The sequence below is a fragment of the Etheostoma spectabile genome, chromosome 24 (assembly GCF_008692095.1).
Source record: "Etheostoma spectabile isolate EspeVRDwgs_2016 chromosome 24, UIUC_Espe_1.0, whole genome shotgun sequence".
Taxonomy (NCBI): Eukaryota; Metazoa; Chordata; class Actinopteri; order Perciformes; family Percidae; genus Etheostoma; species Etheostoma spectabile.
Genome location: NC_045756.1, coordinates 10,433,004 through 10,451,983, shown reverse-complemented (window position 1 = coordinate 10,451,983; position 18,980 = coordinate 10,433,004). Strand labels below are relative to the sequence as shown.

The 18,980-nt window shown below is 40.6% G+C and overlaps 1 protein-coding gene across 1 annotated transcript in view; it reads left to right on the top strand.

The window, feature by feature from the left end:
* Nucleotides 1-18,980, top strand: part of dmd (dystrophin) — a 401,891-nt gene that overhangs the window by 198,941 nt on the left and 183,970 nt on the right. The window contains exons 21-25 of the mRNA XM_032505885.1: nucleotides 1,447-1,525; nucleotides 3,031-3,143; nucleotides 4,550-4,678; nucleotides 9,828-10,020; nucleotides 15,961-16,106. Of these exons, the coding sequence (XP_032361776.1) occupies nucleotides 1,447-1,525; nucleotides 3,031-3,143; nucleotides 4,550-4,678; nucleotides 9,828-10,020; nucleotides 15,961-16,106 (660 nt within the window). The remainder of the gene's footprint in view (nucleotides 1-1,446; nucleotides 1,526-3,030; nucleotides 3,144-4,549; nucleotides 4,679-9,827; nucleotides 10,021-15,960; nucleotides 16,107-18,980) is intronic.

Here is an 18,980-nt window from a genome sequence, read left to right as displayed (position 1 = left end):
AACATGTGCGATTAATTGCGATTAAACAAAAATGAGTCTAGATTTTATTCTTTTTACACGCTGAAGGTCCAGGAACTCTCCATCTCTCTATCTAAATTTGAGTCCTAATGGTTTCACTTAGACCAACTGATAACTTTAGTTTTTTTTACATTAAGTTTTGGGGCTTCCTTTTACTATTTTTGTTTGTGACCAATTGTTTTTATTTCAAGACAAAAAACAGTTACAAACACAATATGCTGAGACATGAGAACGTGTCTCAGGGCCAATAAAAAATATATGGTATCTGAACAACAATGCTGGATGATGTGTCGAAAGAAAACTGCCTCGACACTGTTTCCTGATTATAAAGTTTATTATATCAAAGATTCAGTGTCAGTTTACAAGCTCTGCAGAAGCTTGGAGAGTGGTAACCCAATGAACACACTCTAGCTTTCAATACCTTGGACATACTTTAAATAGGATGTAAATTTTAATTTATATTTTACGGTTTATTGATCCCCAGTGGGGAAAGTTTACACTCTGTTTGTTAGTAATCATTACACACTGTTCTGAAATGCACACACATGCTCAGCTGTCAGAGTGAGTGGGCTGCCAGCTGGACCAGCCCTGAGCGGTTGGGGGGGGGGGGAACAGTGCCTTGCTCAAGGGCCCCTGGACAACCCTCCAGTTTCCAACCGAACTCCCTACGGGCTGAGCTACTGCCACCCCATTTAGGTCACATGTTAGATAACATATAGGGTTTGATAACACATCCAAGTCATCACTTTTAGCCTAAACATCCCTTCCAAAGCTTACTCCAACTCATGACCAAAATGCAGTGTAAACCCCCTTGCATCAACAGTGTTTAATTTGAACAGAACCTGATTCCAGTAACAAATCATTAGATACTGCAAAAAAAAATGAAAAACACACAGAGGAAAGACGGGAAGGAGGAAAACAACAACAACACAACATCAAGAGCGACGTCTGCAGCTCACAAATAACACATACAGAAACAGACATACACAAACACTCACACAAGCAGACACACACACCAAAGACAGAAACAAGATAAGGGACCAAACAGGCTTCCTTTTTCTAGTTGTAGAAAATGTTGAACTGTTCCTTTTGACGTAGTATCACCTTTTCCTGCTGAAATGTTACACTTTCAAGAATTAGGCTTTAAAATGATCAATAGCGTGTCTTTTCTCCTCAAAACCTTCTGTTTACCCAAAACATGACCAGTCATGCCGAGGTTGTCGCAGGAGAAAGCTGCAGTAGTTCTTATTCCTTGGAAGTTTTAGCCTGTTGAATTGGAAATTGATCTTTCTTTGTAATTAATAATAATTCTCCTGCAATCTGCCTTTCATTCTTTTTTCTTCTTGTCGGTATCCTGTCCTTTAACTTCCTATCTCCTACTCTGCCCCATCACTCTCTCCCTACCTCTCTTTCCTCTCTTTTCCAAAGGTGATCGAGAGAGAGCGGCCAGAGAAATACCGAAAGCTTCAGGAAGCAACACGCACAGCGCAGACCCTGGTCGAGCAGGGTAACGTGCACTCTCTCACTTACACACACTCATTCACATGCATACACACACACACACACACACACACACACACACACACGCACGCACACACCCTGTCTGTCCCCATGGCAACGCCTCCACCTGTCCCACCCTCTCCGCTTGTCTCCATAGAAACACTGATAGAGAAAGGAACAGACAGAAAGAGAGAGATGTTTCTTCTTGTTCGTCCTCTCCTCTGTCCTTGTGCAATTGTTGAGGCTTCTGAATCCTTTTCAGAACATGCTAGGACATTGCTGAACTTAATGGTGTGTGTGTTTGTGTGTGTGTGTGTGTGTGTGTGTGTGTGTGTGTGTGTGTGTGTGTGGTAGAGTTTTAGGCTTATGAACAAAGCTTCAAAAACATTACCTCATTACAAGCAGTGCAGTAAGCATTGACAGAAATTCTCTGAAAAAAAACAAGCATATTTTAAAGCCATAGTGTGTAGTTTCTGTCTCCTCCTTGAGGAATTCTAAGTAATGACAACAACACTGTTGGCGGTCCACATGATACAAGCCTTCCGTGCCCCCACCCCTCCTCCACGCGGTGGCTTGTAACCAAGGAGGACACAGAGGATTAAAAAAAAACCTGATGGACTCTTCAGAAGTAAGGTAGTGAGAGAGAAAGGGCGTGAGAAAGTTACCGGATGACACAATCTTCTGAACAAAGCCATTCTGAGAAATACGAGTTGTGTGGCGCTGATGGTTTTATTTAGCTTTGTAGCAACTCATTTGGCAGTGGCTTGAATGTAACAGACGTTCATCAATATCAAAAGGTTACGCACGTCGCACTAAAGCTTTAAGTAAAAAAAGAATCTTAAAGAATGGTGTTATTCTATATTTTTGTCATTTCATCTCTCAATACTTCTGACTTCCCTCACCGGTCTGTGACCCTCAGCTTCATGCAAAAAGACAGCATCGGCCAAATGTTTGACATGTACTGTAAATGGAACTTAATGGATGTACGATTACAGGAAGAAGAAGCAATCTTGAGACATTCAAGCCCGGATGCTGCCTTCCAGGTCCAATTATCGTCCAACCGATGGGCTTCACTTTGCCCTTTTAGAGGCGGGAGTGTGAATCCATCTTTATACAACTTTAGCATTGATTTTCCCCTCCTGGAACCTGGACACTGGACTGATATAGTATATGTCTTTTAAATTGGCTATTTACATTTTTTTTAAATTACGGTAGTGAGCGTGAATGCACAGTAAGATGTGTGTATGGGTCCCTGTGTTCAGTGAGCAGGCCAATAAAATGTGTTTGAAGCTCACATTATGTGTAGAATACCGATGGCTCACCTCACCTTTCCTACAGATGACATTCACCACATTGTGTGTTCATGGAGTGAGTGTGTATTTATGTCCGTCCCCTATAGAGAGACCAGTTGTGCCCATGTGGACTGTGAAGCATGTATCACTGAGTGTGTTTGTGTGTGTGTGTGTGTGTGTGTGTGACAGTCCCCTCTCTTTCTCTGTATGACCCCCCCAGAAGGGAGTCGTGCTGATGACATTGCCCAGGCAGCGGAGCAGCTGAACCAGCGCTGGGTGGGATTCTGTGCCCTGTTGGCAGACAGGCTGGCATGGCTGACTTACCAGACAAAGGTACACACACACAGTACATGCTTTTTTCTTTTCTTTATTCACCGCAGTTGCCTACTGTAATTAAGCTGCACTCGCCAAGTTCAGTATTATATAAATTGTGTTTGTAGCACCTCATCTGTTTTAAAATTTAAAACTCCAGAAAATGATGAAAATCCCTTCAACAGGTTTAATATGAGCACCAGCACGGACATATTATCTTTATGGTATTGTAATAATAATGACAAATAAAAAAATAAAAAACTACATTGTAAAGCTGCACTCCAGCTATTTAGTATTATATATGATATATAATATATATAATGTTGAGGATTAGAGACAGATTTGTTTTTAAATCGTCAAAATATATGCAGCAAAGACTGAATTATCCGGACTTTTTAGTCCCTAGTATGGGTCAAGCTCCACACAAGAGCCACAGAACACTAGTACTGTTTTAACAAGCTTCAAAGAACTCAACATGACTCCTACAGTGATTTCAATTCAATTCAATTTTATTTATAGTATCAATTCATAACAAGAGTTATCTCAAGACACTTTACAGATAGAGTAGGTCTAGACCACACTCCAGAATTTACAAGGACCCAACAGTTCTAGTAGTTTCCTCCAGAGCAAGCAACAGTGCGACAGTGGCGAGGAAAAACTTCCTTTTAGGCAGAAACCTCTGTCAGACCCAGGCTCTTGGTAGGCGGTGTCTGACGACCGGTTGGGGTTAGAATGAAGAGTGGCAATAACAAAAATAGAAAGAATAGTAGTTTATTAGTGATCTTGATGTGTAAAATTTCCTTTATTTGTATTTATTTGTTGTATTATATATTGAAGCCCATTTTACAGTTCATGTGAAATAGGCAGAACCAACTCTTGGTGTTTTTGTATTATGATATTGTCAGCTATAACCCATCATGTGGTCATATTTACATGGGAAAAAAAGGTTTAAAAAGTTGTTTTAGAATATCTTGCAATTCTTGTTGTTTTCAAAATACTAGTTTCTTGATTGTGTCTGCTTTAATGAAATCATATTTCATTTGTCACATCACTATAGAAAGTAATGTGACAAATCTTGGTTGTATTGTGGACAGGATTCTCTAAAGATGCGCCAATAGGTGTCACTATAAACCATGTTTTCTCTGAAACATATGGTGCTCGCCGGATTGCCTCTGGAGGTGTCCAAGAGGCAAAATAGCACAAATCTACTCTGCTTTTCCCCAGGTAGAGTTAGAATTTCAGTGTGATATGAATCACTCTCAGGTTATCACAGGTGTGTCATTCTGACTTATTCAAACTCTTCTGCAAACTAGAAAAGAGTTTTTGTGAAAGAAAACAGATGCTGTGTGGGTGTTTCTTTGTGTCTTTGTGGGAGAGGCATTTTTCATCTTTATTCAAAATATGTACTGTGGGTGTGTGTCCTGCAGGTGCTGGCCTTCTACAGCTTATATGGGCAGTGTGAGCAGGCTGTGGACAGCAGTGAGAACTGGCTCAAAGTCCAGGCACCGCCAGCATCTGAACCAGAAACACTCAAAGTCCAACTGGACCGATGCCAGGTGACTGAAAAAAAGTGTTTTTGAGCCTAAACTGTCTCCAGGATGGTGTAGTAAGGATGGCTAGTAAACATCACATAAGCATTTGATTTTATTTTGCTTTTTATTTTTTAAATCTATATTTGTTTTGTTTCATTTTCATGTATTTCACATCTTCACTTCATCTTTACAGTGTCTTTATTTATTCGGCTTGATTTAATTTATTGTCTCTTTTCATGCATCTGTTTGTCACAGCACTTTTCTGTAAGTATTTGATGTTATATTTGAATATATTTATTCTTTAATTCCAACGCAAACTTAATGAAATGTACTTGTGTTCTTCAAAAGCAGCTACACCTACAGCTACAGTTTAGCTATCTGCAGAATTATTTGGAGTTTTACCCGAAATATTGTCTCTACAAGGACTATGAGTGGCTTTGCTGAAGCAGAAGGAAAAGCTAACTTGGCTCTGTTCAACTTTTTAGCTGAAACTACAACATTTTTTCTTTACACTTTTCTGTTGGTGTACAGATTAAACAATCAAGATACAATTTGTAAAATAGTAAAATGTCATCAACTTTTTTCAACTTTGGACAAAGACAGGCTAGCTGGTTTGCCCTGCTTTTAGTTGCTAGGCTGTAGGTGGGATGGCAGTAGCTCAGTCCTTAGGGAGTTGGGTTGGGAACCGGAGGGTCGTTAGTTCAACAAAAAAAGACAGACTGTGGACTGTTAGCAGGAGAGGTGCCATTTCACCTCCTGTGCCCTTGAGCAAGGCCCGGAACCACTCAGGGCGCCGGTCCAGCAGTCACAGCCCACTCACTCTGACATCTCTCCAATTGTGCATGTCCTGAGCGTGTGTGTTTCAGGCCTGTGTGTAGTATAAAATTATAATTATTAATTAAGCTAGTTGTCTCTTGCCTCTAGCTTTGTACAGATATGAGGATTGATCATAGTTTTGATCTATTCTGCAAACTGTGCGGCCTCCCTAAGGGAGCATGGAAGAGTCGGAGAATAGAGGCAGTGGGGAGGCATGTGTCATCCTACTCCTTCTTGTAGCCATAACCCAGTCAGATCCCATGATGCATTCCAAATATGTTTAGATTCACTGACTGGGACACTGAAAAACTCATTATTTGCAATGTTGCATCACGAATAAACATCCATAAATCTTATTACAAATCACAGGCGCTGCTTATGACTCCACAACTTTCCTAAGAATCATTCATTTATGTTTTCTTTAGTGTTAAAGCAATACAATGATAGTTGTCTGTACATTCATGGGTGCATTGCAAAAATAGATCGCTGATAGGTAATTTGGCATACTTTTAATAGTGCCAGTTTTGCAAAGTGTCTAAAAGGGAAGTTTAAAAACCCCTATTGACCAGTGTAAAACACACGCACACACACGCACACACACACACACACTCACACACACACACACACACACACACACACACACACACACACACACACACACACACACACACACAGCAACCAATGAGACAAAGGAAAAGCAAAATTCCTTACTTGTAATGAGGTAATGTTTTTGAAGCTCTATTCATAAGCTTTATGAAGATTTCTTCCAGGTCTAGTAATTGATTATTTGCACACAAAGCACAAAGGCATGATGAAAAAAATCTCTACCACACACACACACACACACACACACACACACACACACACACACACACACAGACACACACTCCTCACTTTGTCTTTCATTAGCAGTGTGTGTGAGTCACTGAACATGCAGGGGAATTAAAAACGGCTCATTTTTCTACCTTTAATTACGACACCCAATTTGTTACGTGGACAACACAACATGCTGTCGGCGGCTCTTACATACACCACTCAAACTGTTATTTACATGCACACACAGGTTCATTTCCATATTGTCTAAACAACAGGAAAAGAGGAGAGACAAACTTTTAAAAGGAGAAATGTCAGGATGCATAATTAACATGAAAGAGATGACATAAGACAGTAAGGGATGTATGGGGAGGAGTAAAGGCCACAGACATAAGAAAAGGGAAGAGAATGTAAGATAGAGATGAGTATGCAGATGAACAAGAGAAAAAGAGAGAAATGAACAGATGTAGCCGGGAGAGAAAAGAGAAGGATAGCTGAAATTCTGTTTTTCTTTGAAGATATGTCTAGCCTCCACTGCAGACACGTTTACACATGCAATGTTTCCCTCAGAAGCGCACCCACACATTTTCACTTGCATTCTCCATAGACACAACTGGAGAATGCAAACTTGCTCCCACACATAAATGCTTTCTAAGTTCCTATCTTTATATTAACCAGGAAGGACCTCAGCCAAAATAAAACATTTACAAAACAACCTTCCCGACGGCAAACCATGCCGCCAACTGTCAGCTTATGAAAATCTATTCTGTCAAGGTTAAAAATGGTTGTTTTCTAACATTATTCAGGAAGAAAGAGTGTGTCGCTTGGCTTTAGGCCAGAGTGTTAACTTACTCAGTGGTACAGGGTGATAAGAATGAGCTGCATTCAAAGCCTTCACCCCAGGACAGTTCAGTAAATATTAACCTTACCCTACCTGCTACATCTCACTGGACTGATACACAAAACTATTTGTAATTAATTAATTGCTTTAAAGGATAGGTCTTGTGATATTCTATATTTTTTTCTCTTGAAATTACCCCCTTGTTGTATTCTACTAGTATTGAAAACACATCAGTGAGCCACACAGTTGCACTGGGTGACAAGTTCCTTCATTACCATGAACACACACTGTACTTAATATGACTTAATCCCACATACAGGTAAGGGCTAGCTTCACAGATCAACTTGCCAACAAATGACAGGAGATGGATGTTTCATAGGCAGTGAATGGTAAACAGCTGTGTAACCACTGTGTGCTGTCGGATTTCACATAAATACGTAAAATAACCACAGATGTGATCATTTCACTTATTTTGTGTGAGCTCAGGTTGGAAATGGGAGTTGTTTTGTCGTGAAAGTGATTAACCTCAAAGGTGAACTGAAACTTGATCTGAAATAAGATCCTGTTTATCTCTGATTAAGGTTCATTCATCAACTATTTTAGCAGTTAATGTAGCTACACAGACAACCCAGGCAGCTCAATATTTGTAATCAGGCCCTCTCAGTCTATTACTGCCAGTTTTACTGAAACAACCACAACTCTGTGTCAATGTTGTCTGATTACATTTAACTCTACAGCTGTCAGACAAGCTTCAGTGGTAAAATGGAGTTGGATTGAAGTTATTGTGTGTATGTTTGTGGATTAAAACACAAAAGTGTAAGGCACAGTTAAACAGTGTATTGGTTGGCTCTAACATAAGCTTCAATCACTACTGTTGCAGCAGAAGTAACCCAACATTCCAAGGCTACATATTAGCATAAATATACTGCCTCTGTGGGGTTATAGCTTACATAAAAGTAATAAGTCCACTGTGTAGTATCCACTTAGAATATGCTATTAGAGTTCAGAGTTCTGGCCAGCTTTTAGTTGTATTTTGGGAAGTTTACACTCCAGAGGAGAGGAGAGGGCAACAGTTTGTTTGAAAGAGTTTAATGAAAACACAAAGAGAACTTATAATGCACGTAAACTGAAGAATCCAAACAGGGAAAATCCCGGAAACATAGAACAAAGGGGGAACTCCAGGATCACAGAAACACAGGAAAACAGAATACAGCTGGCACAGGCAGAGAGAATGATGATGAACCAACACCAAACGTGGAAAGCACACAGACTGAATACACAAGATAACGAGGGTAGAAACGAGGGACAGGTGGCTGGACACATTGGGAAAGAGTTGGCCAGGTTGCCGACTGGACACTTGGGGCAGAAGTCGTCCGGGTCGCCGACTGGAACCCAGGCAAAGATGATACAATGATTAGGACTCCCGACACAGTAACTGGTTGAAGATCCAGCTGGACGTTCATCAGAAGGCTGGGCAAGCAGAGCCTCAGGGTCGCTGGGCAGCTCGGGTACTGGAGTGTTGGTCAGCAGCAAAGACACTGGAGTGCTGGTGCTGGTCAGCAGCAAAGACACTGGAGTGCTAGTCAGCAGTGAAGCCACTGGAGTGTTGGTCAGCCGCAAAGACACTGGAGTGCTGGTCAGCAGTGAAGACACTGAGGTGTTTGACAACAGAGAAGACCCTGGAGCGCTGGTCAGCATTGAAGACTCTGGAGTGCTGGACAGCAGCAAAGACACTGGAGTGCTGGTCCGCAACAAAGATACTGGAGTGCTGGTCAGCAGTGAAGACACTGAGGCGTTTGACAGCAGAGAAGACCCTGGAGCACTGGTCAGCAGTGAAGACTCTGGGGCGCTGGACAGCAACGATGTCTCTGTGGTGCTGGACAGCACAGGCACTGGGCCACTAGGCAGCGAAGACTCTGTGATGCAGAATAAAACGAGGGTTGGGCAGCAGTTTGTATGAAGGATTTTAATGACAACAGAAAGGGAACTTACAATCCACGTCAGCTGAAGAATCCAAACACAGGGAAAAACCCATAAACACAGAAGCACGGGGAAACATTTCTCAAGAGATTTCTCAAAAAAAAAAGATTGACAACCAACCATTAGCAGACACATAAAGCACACAGACCGACCACCAAGCTAAAGCTGATAGAATCAGCCAGAGACAGTCAACTTTTCAGCTGACAAAAATCAGTGGTCGCCAGCTAGAAATGACAAACTTTGTCTGCCTCTGTCTGAAATAAAGGACGTATTGGTTCACAAAATAACTCCAACTTTTGCTTTTCATGGTTACAAACCAGATGTTAAACAGTATAGCAAAAAATATTCATACTTACTATACACTGATCTGTTCTTCTCTGCTCTCCTCTTCCTATGTTGACAATGCAGAGATTTATTCCTGTTCTCTATGTAAAGTTCAGGAGGAAAAAAGTCATAAATACATTTCAGTTTTGCTGAGCTGATCCAATTTCCTGTTGGTAGTGTACATTTCTGTATAATACAACTACTTTAGCATAAGGAAAATGGAATTGGGCTTTATAAATGAAAATGCAACACTTATACAATGATCAGTTTTACAGAATTACCATTGCGTTTTTTTTACCCCAAATCTCTATGGTAACAGAGTTGGCTTGCGTGGTTGACTTCTACTCTTTCCCTAAATCTGTTCATCCATGATGTGACTCTCCCTCCTGGTCCTGACAGGAGGAAGTGGCTCGCCTGGCCTCCCTGCTGCCTCAGATGGATGTTTTGGAGAAGCAGCTGAAGGAGCTAAAGGAGGAGAAGGAAGGAGAGGAGGACCCTTCATACTTCCTGGATGCCGACATCAATGCCCTCAAAGAGCACTACCAGCAGGTCATGGAGGATCTGAGGGCGAGAGAGAGACAGTTACAACTGGGTGAGAGAGGAGAAAACGTAATCCCAATTCAGTTCAGAGATGACCTTTTTCACTCCACCTGGTGGTCCCTTTTGTTTAAGTGGCCTCTATTTTCAATAGTTTGTGGGTACCCTTTGTTAGAGTAAGTGCTGCATTTCATACAGCTCTTTTTTTCACTGGCCACCAATTTACCAAAAGTAATTTACTAAGGTAACAAGATATTACCAAACATTAAAATTCAGCAGTGAAAGCTGACTCTATTCAGGCCATTTCAGCTGTTTTCTCAATACAGTCCACACTATTGGTGGAACAATGGATCATATTAGTATTAATTTAGTACAGACTGGTACATGAAGTTGAAGAAAAAGAATTTCTGTTGTAGGTAAGTCCATGGATCTTTAAATGGCAAATGACTGGTTGCCAAAAAGATGTTCAACAATGAACTTGAAGTAATGACTTAAATTATGTTTAAAAAAAATGTGTAAAAGTCTGAGAATATTATGAAACAAGCTATTATAATTGTAACATAACAATAAACTATCCCTCATTCAATTCCAAACAAAAGCAAAAAACAGTTAGCAGCAGTAATAGACCAATTTTAAACAAGGATACTGTAAGGTAGGATTTCAGCACTCAAATCTCTTGAAATAAGAGTTTAAGTGTGGGTCACTCACAATACATGCAACAGTATAGAGATGAGAGGAAAGAAGAAAGAGAGAGATGCAACAAAGGTCCATGGGTGCTCTTGAATTGCTGCGTTCCCCAGAACAACATCAGGCTCTTTATAGCCAATACCAATAGCCAATACCAAAATTTTAAAAGAAATGCCAGAATTGGATTTGATCTTAGTCCTGTAGATGGGCTCAGGACCTTCTCAATTTCATTTTCATCTCAGGGTGTAGACACAACAAGACACAAAGAAAACACACAGGATAAGGAGGTAGAAACAAGGGACAGGTGAAACAAGGGCTCAGAAACGGTGTAACAAATCAGGGCGGGGCAGACAATCATACAGGAGGGAAAACCCAAGACAGGAAGTAAAACAAGACATAACTATGGAGAAAACAGATACTACAAAATAAAACAGCAAACACTACACAGACACACACTCACAATCGTGACAAAACAGATTTCATAACTAGCTAGCAGCACTTTTTGGAATTTAATTTTGGAATTGAATTTGAATCACTGTTACGGTTCTGACCAATCAGAACCTGGTACCAAATTCAAGACCGACCCTTGGTATCCATTCCCACTTACATTACATGTATGGGATGACAAACACATTCAAATTGCTTCTCTATGCTGTAAAGAAGTTTTACAAATGTAAAACCTTTCCGGGTTTAAAATTAGTAATACAAAGAGTAACATTTCCTCTTGTTTACAGTTGGAGGAATCCTGTCACGTCAGTTTTTTAATTTTTGTTTTTATAAAAGTCTCTTTTATAATGGTGGTCTAAAGGATAATGTTTTGGGGGCTTTTGGGGATGTAATACTTTTCACAATTAGATTTGAATTTTACTAATCCTCTCTGAGGACCTACAGGGCTCTGACAGTTTTCCCCTCTCATCAAGTAATTCTGCAAAGAAATTAACTAAATTCTCAATTAAGAGGAATCAAGGAAAATGTCATTGAAAGGCTCTAATTTTAAGAATTGTGAGTATCATCCTGATTAAGATGATCTCTGTGAAAACAATGACAATGAGATAGAAAAAGAAGCTAAAAGCGACGGACATTACGGTGATGCTTTGAAGTAATTTCACCCTAGGGTCCTTTGCACCACAACCTTGAGCAAAACAACCCCCCAAAAGCTTTTTTCACCCGGGTCGAACGTTGGGTGAGTAAGCGTTATCAGCTATATACCTTAGTGCAGGCGCTAATGGAACTGTGTATCTCGTAAATTACTAGGGGTGGGGAAAAAATCAATTCAGTGCTCGAATGTGTTGATTTTTATTTAAAAGTTAGCGTCTCCAGACATGTACAAATCAGAAAACAGATTGACTGAAAGAGGATGGGATAATGGACAACAACTTAGAGTTTAGGCAAGAGTGGAGGAAAAAAAATGGCCAAAAGGACTCAGATTTATTTGTATATTGTTTTTAAATCACACATGGAAATGTACATTAAAAAATTGTTGCATCAAGATGCATCGTGATGTGGTGAGAATTGCTTTAGAATTGAATCGTTGGCCTCGTGAGGTGCCCAGAGACCCCCCCCCCCCCCAAAGTACCCCAAACATAATATAGGAACAGTAGTATAAAATACAACTCCGAGGAAAAAAACATCAAACATATTTATTAATTTAATGATTAAATAAGGTAGTGTCAAACTTACCTCATATATAACATGTCATATATAGCATTTACTGTTAAAATGAGTTAAATTAATATATATTTTTGTAAGTCAAGTGTTATTTAAATAAACTCCTGGTGTACTTACAAACTGTCCAATCCATGAATCAATTTATGAGTACATAACCTATTTGTGCTACTGTAGAAGTTTGATATCCTCTGGCCATTATTAGTTCCATTAAGCTATTCAGCTGATAACGCTAACTCGCCTAATGTTCGACCCAGGAGAAAAAAGCTTGTGGGGGGTTGTTTGGCTTGAGTTTGTGGTTCAAACTCTAGGGTGAAATGAATCCCAACCATCACTTTAAGACAAGAAAAACTAAACCAGGCAGACACTGTTAAAAAAAATGAGAGCAGATAGCTATTTATATAAATGAGGTATGGCATGATAGAAAGAAATGAGAAAACAAAAGATATAGCTACTGAGAAAATGAGCCTGACATTGAGGAGAAAGATGTAGAGGATGGGAAGAATGGAAGAGAGAGAAGAAAGATGCTGACAGCCAACTCATTCAGACAGCTTCTTCCATTGTGCCACACACTGAGCTTTTCTCACCCACGCCAAGGGTGAGGTATCCAACACACACATAATCAACTTGACCCTGGATGTGTATAGGATGCGCAACAGATTACTGGGCTGAATTCAAGTTGACAAGCATAAAGAAAAGAATGTCTCTGAAAGGAATGTGGCAGTTATTTAAACGCTACGTTTTCTTTGTTGGCTTTCTCTCTCTCTCTGCCTCTGAAGTCAGCTCATCTCATTTCTTTTAAGTCAGTTCAAATCAAATCAAAGTTTTATTGAAATGAATTGAAATGTTTACCGGAGAATTACGTCATAAAGTCATAAACTGAGGTGAATGCAATAGATAAAAGTATTCAAAAAACAAATCAACATTTCATATCAAACCTTATGGAAATGTGATTTCCAGTTCTTTCACACTTGATATTGTTGAATATAACATGTAAAAATAGATTTCACACAATTATTACTAAATAATATTACTACATTAATATACAATCACAATAAAGTACAGAAAAAAAGGTCTACAGCCATTGTAGCAGCTGTTTAAGGCTGTACTTTTTCTTTCTTGGCTTTTCTGTTGTTTTACTTTTTATTTTTTATTTTTTTAATGTGTGTATACCATGTAAGGCGTCCTTGAGTGCCAAGAAAGGTGCCTTTAAATAAGATGTATTATTAACATCATTATTATTTACTTGCCCTAACATCGCCATGCTAATATACATACAAGGGCAATGCTAACAAGTATAGAATGTATAAGTTTACTTTAGGATTTTGAGCTGAAGATGGAGCTCAACATCTAGTAGATGTGAAGATCAGCAAAGTCTCTTTGTCATCTGGGGACCATAAATGTTTATCTAAAATTGTTTGGAAATCTGTTCAGCAATTGATTCAATTAAATTAATTTGTATTTACAGTATCAAATCATAACAAGAGTTATCTCAAAACACTTTGCAGGTCTAGACCATACTATAATTTACAAAGGCTGTACTGCCCTGCCTCCATGTACTTTGATTATATCATTGATCATATGGTAGATGAATCTGTTGACTATGAAGAGAAGCAGAGAAGAGGTGCTGCGTCTGCCAACACACTCACCCGCTGGTCTGGCTCCTCACTCCCTAACTAAAAGCTTTATCAAAGAGGAGAGTTTTAAGTTTACTCCTAAATGTGGTGACGGTGTCTGCCCCCGAACCAAGACTGTGAGCTGGTTCCACGGGAGAGGAGCCTGATAGCTGAAGGCTCTGGCTCCCATTCTACTTTTAGAGACTCTAGGAACCACAAGTAACCCTGCATTCTGGGAGCGCAGTACTCTGGTGGACAATGAGGTACTGTGAGCTGGATTCATTTAGACACATATTATATATATACATTATTATATAACATATTCTACATAGCCCAGCCGTGTTTCAGTAAGACAGAATAGATCAATTTGATTATGTGATAACAAATCATTTACTATATTACTGCTTTAGAAGACCGAGAACTAATATGTAATAATCCACATCTAATTTTACTATTCTGTTCCATCATTGCAGTGGTAGTTTTAATTCCAATTAGGTTGGTAAAGGTGCTCTGAGCTATGTCACGCGCGTTTTTTACGCTACAACATTTCTTGTCACATACAGCACACATGTCCTGGGATCTGAGTCGGGGGACAGACACTGTGGTTATGGGACTATGAATGGGAGACTGTTCCAATGGAAGCACAGAGAAGCACATAGCACTGCACCTCTGAATACTGATTTCAAACTTGGGTTGTCATGGTTTATGACCGGTAACATAACAGGGAGAGGAATTAGCCATTGCTAATGGCTAAGCTAAAGCAGCTAACAGCATTTAAACAATTGTGACATCAGCGAGGCAGTCACAGTAAGAGAAGAGAATTATAAGTGCTTGAGTATAACTAAACCGCTAAATTAAACAGCAAAGCAGAGTTGAGTATGTTTTTACCAGAGCAGCAAACTAGTGTCCATGACATGGGAGAACCGGAAGTGATACAATACGCTGATGACACATTTCAATCTTGACCATAGTGGTGGACCGACTGTCATTGCCATCTCTAGAGCCATGCTACTGGTAAAAACAGGAGTAAAAAATACAGGCTTAACTCAAAGAAATGACTGGATAAAATAATAGGGTGTCACATGAGCCATGACAAATGTATGAAATTAAATATATGAGAGCCGTTAAATATCTTCTTCTCTATTGTGACTATTATTGCCACTGTGCATCACCCCCCCAACCAGCCCCGTCAGACACCTCCTACCAAGAGCCTGGGTCGGTCTCAGGTTTCTTCCTAAAAGGGAGATTTTTTTTCTTGGAGGAATTACTAGAATTTTTGGGGCTTTGTGAATTATAGAGTGTGGTCTAGACCTACTCTATCTGTGAAGTGTCTCGAGATAACTTTTTTTATGATTTTATATATAAATAAAATTGAATTGAATGGAATTGAAGATTTAACCTTGGCAAAGCGGTTTCCATTCAGACTTTTTGTTTACTTCTACAAATATAATGTACAGCAGTCCAAGATCAGTGGGCTTTATTGGAAGGTATAACTGTGTTGTTTGTCTGCATAAAAATGTAATAAGGCACAATAGCATTTTAATTAAATTACCCAGAGTAATCATATATAGAAAAAATAAAATAGCACCCAGAGTTGTCTAAGGGGATCTCCAAGGAAGAATTCAGTGGTAATTGTGTCAACTAGTGCACTTAAATCGACCAAAGATTTAATATAGCACATCCTAGCGATAGAGGATTTTGTTCTTCGATGGGTTCTTTCCAATTGTACACAAAGGTTAAAAAAAAGAAACAGACTGGTAAATAAAAAATCTGGACATTAGTTACCAACTATTTTGGAAAGACTTTCCCAACATCACCTAGCACAGCAGAATCAGAAGGGATTCTTACACCGCAGGATAGAGGATTTTTATTTATAAAATATGTCTTCAGGAGGCAATATGTCAGTACAGTAGGTTTAGATATTAAAGTAAAAAGTGTTATTCAGGGTTTTAAAGTCTTTTAAGGTTGCAACACTAAACTGACCCCTTTTCTGACAAATCTCTCTGTCTTTCTCTGTCTGTGTCTAGTTTTGGAGAGCTTGCCCCCGGCTCGTTATAAGGAAACCATATCGACACTGTTGGCATGGTTACAACAGTGCGAGGCCAAGCTGGCCATCCCATCTACGGCTGTTACAGAGTATCCTATAATGGAACAGAGACTGAAGGACATTCAGGTAAACACACACACTCCCACACTTTGGTCTGCAGAGTAGTGATATATTCATATTTTAATATCTTATCTGAAGGAGTGGATTCAGAAGGAATGCATTCAGATATTGTATTGTTCCTCTGTACTTTATACACAAGGAGACAACCATCAGGATACAACTCGACAACCTTTATTCATTTTTCTTACTTACATTACATACAGGCATATGATTGTCAGTAGAGCGCCGCTAAAGGGCGCCGCCAGATATTTACTCATTAAGTCAGCTAAATCTGAACACGGCTTTTTAAGACCCTTTTACTTTTCAACTGGGAAATTAAGAATTTATTTTTAACATACAATCACATGTTTCTCGTCCTGTTAAATGTATGTGCGTGTTCAGTGTATTAAATGCCTAGTCTTTCAAGAGCCTTAGATGGCCTTCCTGACAATGTCAGTCTCATGTCACTCGGTGCCAGATGCACTGGCACTGGTAACAGTACCTTTCCAGGTGTGAGCGGTTGTGCCACAGCCGTCTGCCGTCTGGGGTCTCCACCTCATAGGAAAGTGAAGTGGAAGCTGGACCCACAACTCTCCCTTTTGTGTGACCGGGTGCAATCCACACCTGTTGTCCAGGCTGAAGGGAGGGCTGGTCTGTATGTCTGTTGCTGTTGCAGTTTAGGTGCTGTGTTGCGGTGGTAACTAGCGTGGCAACATTGGAAACTGATTCTCCTCCCCATCAATAGTTGTGCTGGAGAGCTCCCATGAGCCAATGGAGTGGCCCTGTAGGCCAATAGAACCCCTTCTTTTTCTTAGAGAGACTTCACAGTCCTGACAGTCGGCTCTGCCTCATCAATGCTACGGGGATATCGGGGTCTGCTTGTCACATGCTTTAAGTCATGATCTCGTGCAAACTGAGCAAACTAATGGCAGGAGAACTGTGGACCATTGTCCCTGAAAAGCACTTCTAGACATCCGTACTTAGTCAATGCAGCTTTAAACCTTGCAACTGCCTGTTTTGATGATATACTTCCTGGTTAAGGTACACACTTCAGTGTAGCAGGAGAAGTAGTCTTCCAGCACTAAGTAATTTCCATTTTGCCATTGTAAAAGATCTACTCTGACCTCTGCCTCTGTCTGCTTGGAAGGTCGGTTGTGAGCAGAGGCCTGATTGGTGTTTGAGCTTCACGTGCACAAATCTTGCATCTCTCAACCATTCGCTTTAAATGTCACTTAATGCCTGGCCAACAGACTTCAGTTCAGCAGTTCAGCCATTAGCAATGTACCGTCTGAGACGTGTGCAGGTATTGTCAGAGAGTTGCGTGGTCTTGATCTGTGCAAGCTTTGTCTGTGTTGCTGGCAGACAAGATCAGGTCTTGATCTGCCTCAAAGGCCATCTCTGGTAGAGGTGCTCTGGGTAGGGCATCAGCTGTTATCAGGTTTTTACCTGGAACATGGACAATTTTCAAATTGAATCTAAACAGCTTGAGTCTAAACCTGATTATCCTCAGCGGGAGGTCATCCAACGCTCTAGACTTGAAGAGCGTTATAAGGAGCTTGTAGTCAGTTCTTAAGGTAAAGACCAGGCCACTCAGGTATCCTCGCTGGGCTCACATGCCCAGGTCACAGCTAAAGCCTCTTCTTTAATTTGGGCCTGAAACCATAGCTTCTCTACTTGGACTGTACTGAGCTAACACAGTGTCTGCACTAAGCTCTGTCTTTGTTTCCAGGAAAGCTTTCATCTGGGGTGCCCCCCATGTCCAGCTATTCTCTGACCCAACAGGTCTTGGAGGGGCTTTTTCAGCTCAGAAAGGCGTGGTGAGAATTTCCCTACATAATTCACCATGCCTGTAACAGGCGTACATCTGCCACATCATTAGGCTCCGGCATGTCTAGGATCACTTTGATCTGCTCTGATGCCTTGTAAGTTGATGAAGTGGACCAGAAAACGAATTTCGGTCGGGGCTAGCTGCGATTTCTCATTCTGAGTAAGCCCAATCTCTTTAAATTTCTATAGTACTCTGTGCAGCCTGTCCTCGTGTTCTGAAAGGGACATCATCAGCATGACACAGAATCTATGCCGTCAATGAGCTGTGAGATCCTTTTCTGAAAATGCTCTGGAGCAGATGAGATCCCAAAAGAGAGCCTTATAAAGTAGTATTGGCCTTCTGGTGTGATGAAGGTGGTCAAGAGAATTGAGTCTTTATGGAGCGGTACCTGTCAGAAGCCTGATGTCGAGTCAAGTTTTGTGAAGACTTTGGCTCCTTCAAGCTTGGCCAGTGTCTCATCCACTCCAGGCAAAATATTTCTTATTGAGATGAGTTAAGTCAACACAAATATGTATTTTCCCCACAGGTTTTATTATAGGAACCATGCCCGAACACCATTCAGTTGGTTCTTCCACACGGTCTATGACTCCCACCTTCTCCATCCGGTCTAGCACTTCTTTGACTTGTGAATGGAGTAGAATGGCCCCACACCATGGTGCAGAGAGGGCATAGGGTGTTGCAGTGTCTTTAAGCTTGATTTTGTTTTCGCCTTTAAGTTTACCTAAACATGAGAATACATCTGGGTAGGTTGAGCGGAAGTGTGTTTCAGCATCATCTATGCTATGGAGCTGAGGAATTATGTGCAGTCTTTGAATGGCTGAAACGCCTAACAAGTGTGCGGTCACGTCCTCTACAATGAAAACCTCCTCCTCTATCTTTCTGTCCCCTCTCCGGATAGCATCCACCTATTCTTTAACAACCAGGGTTGGCTGGCAGGTCCCAGTAATGGTCTGCGAGGGGCTGAGGGGCTGCCATATCTATCCTGTGTGTATTCTGACTCTGGAACACCGGTCACAGAGGCACCTGTGTCCACTTTAAACTGAAGCTTACCACTATTTACAGAAAGTCTTTCA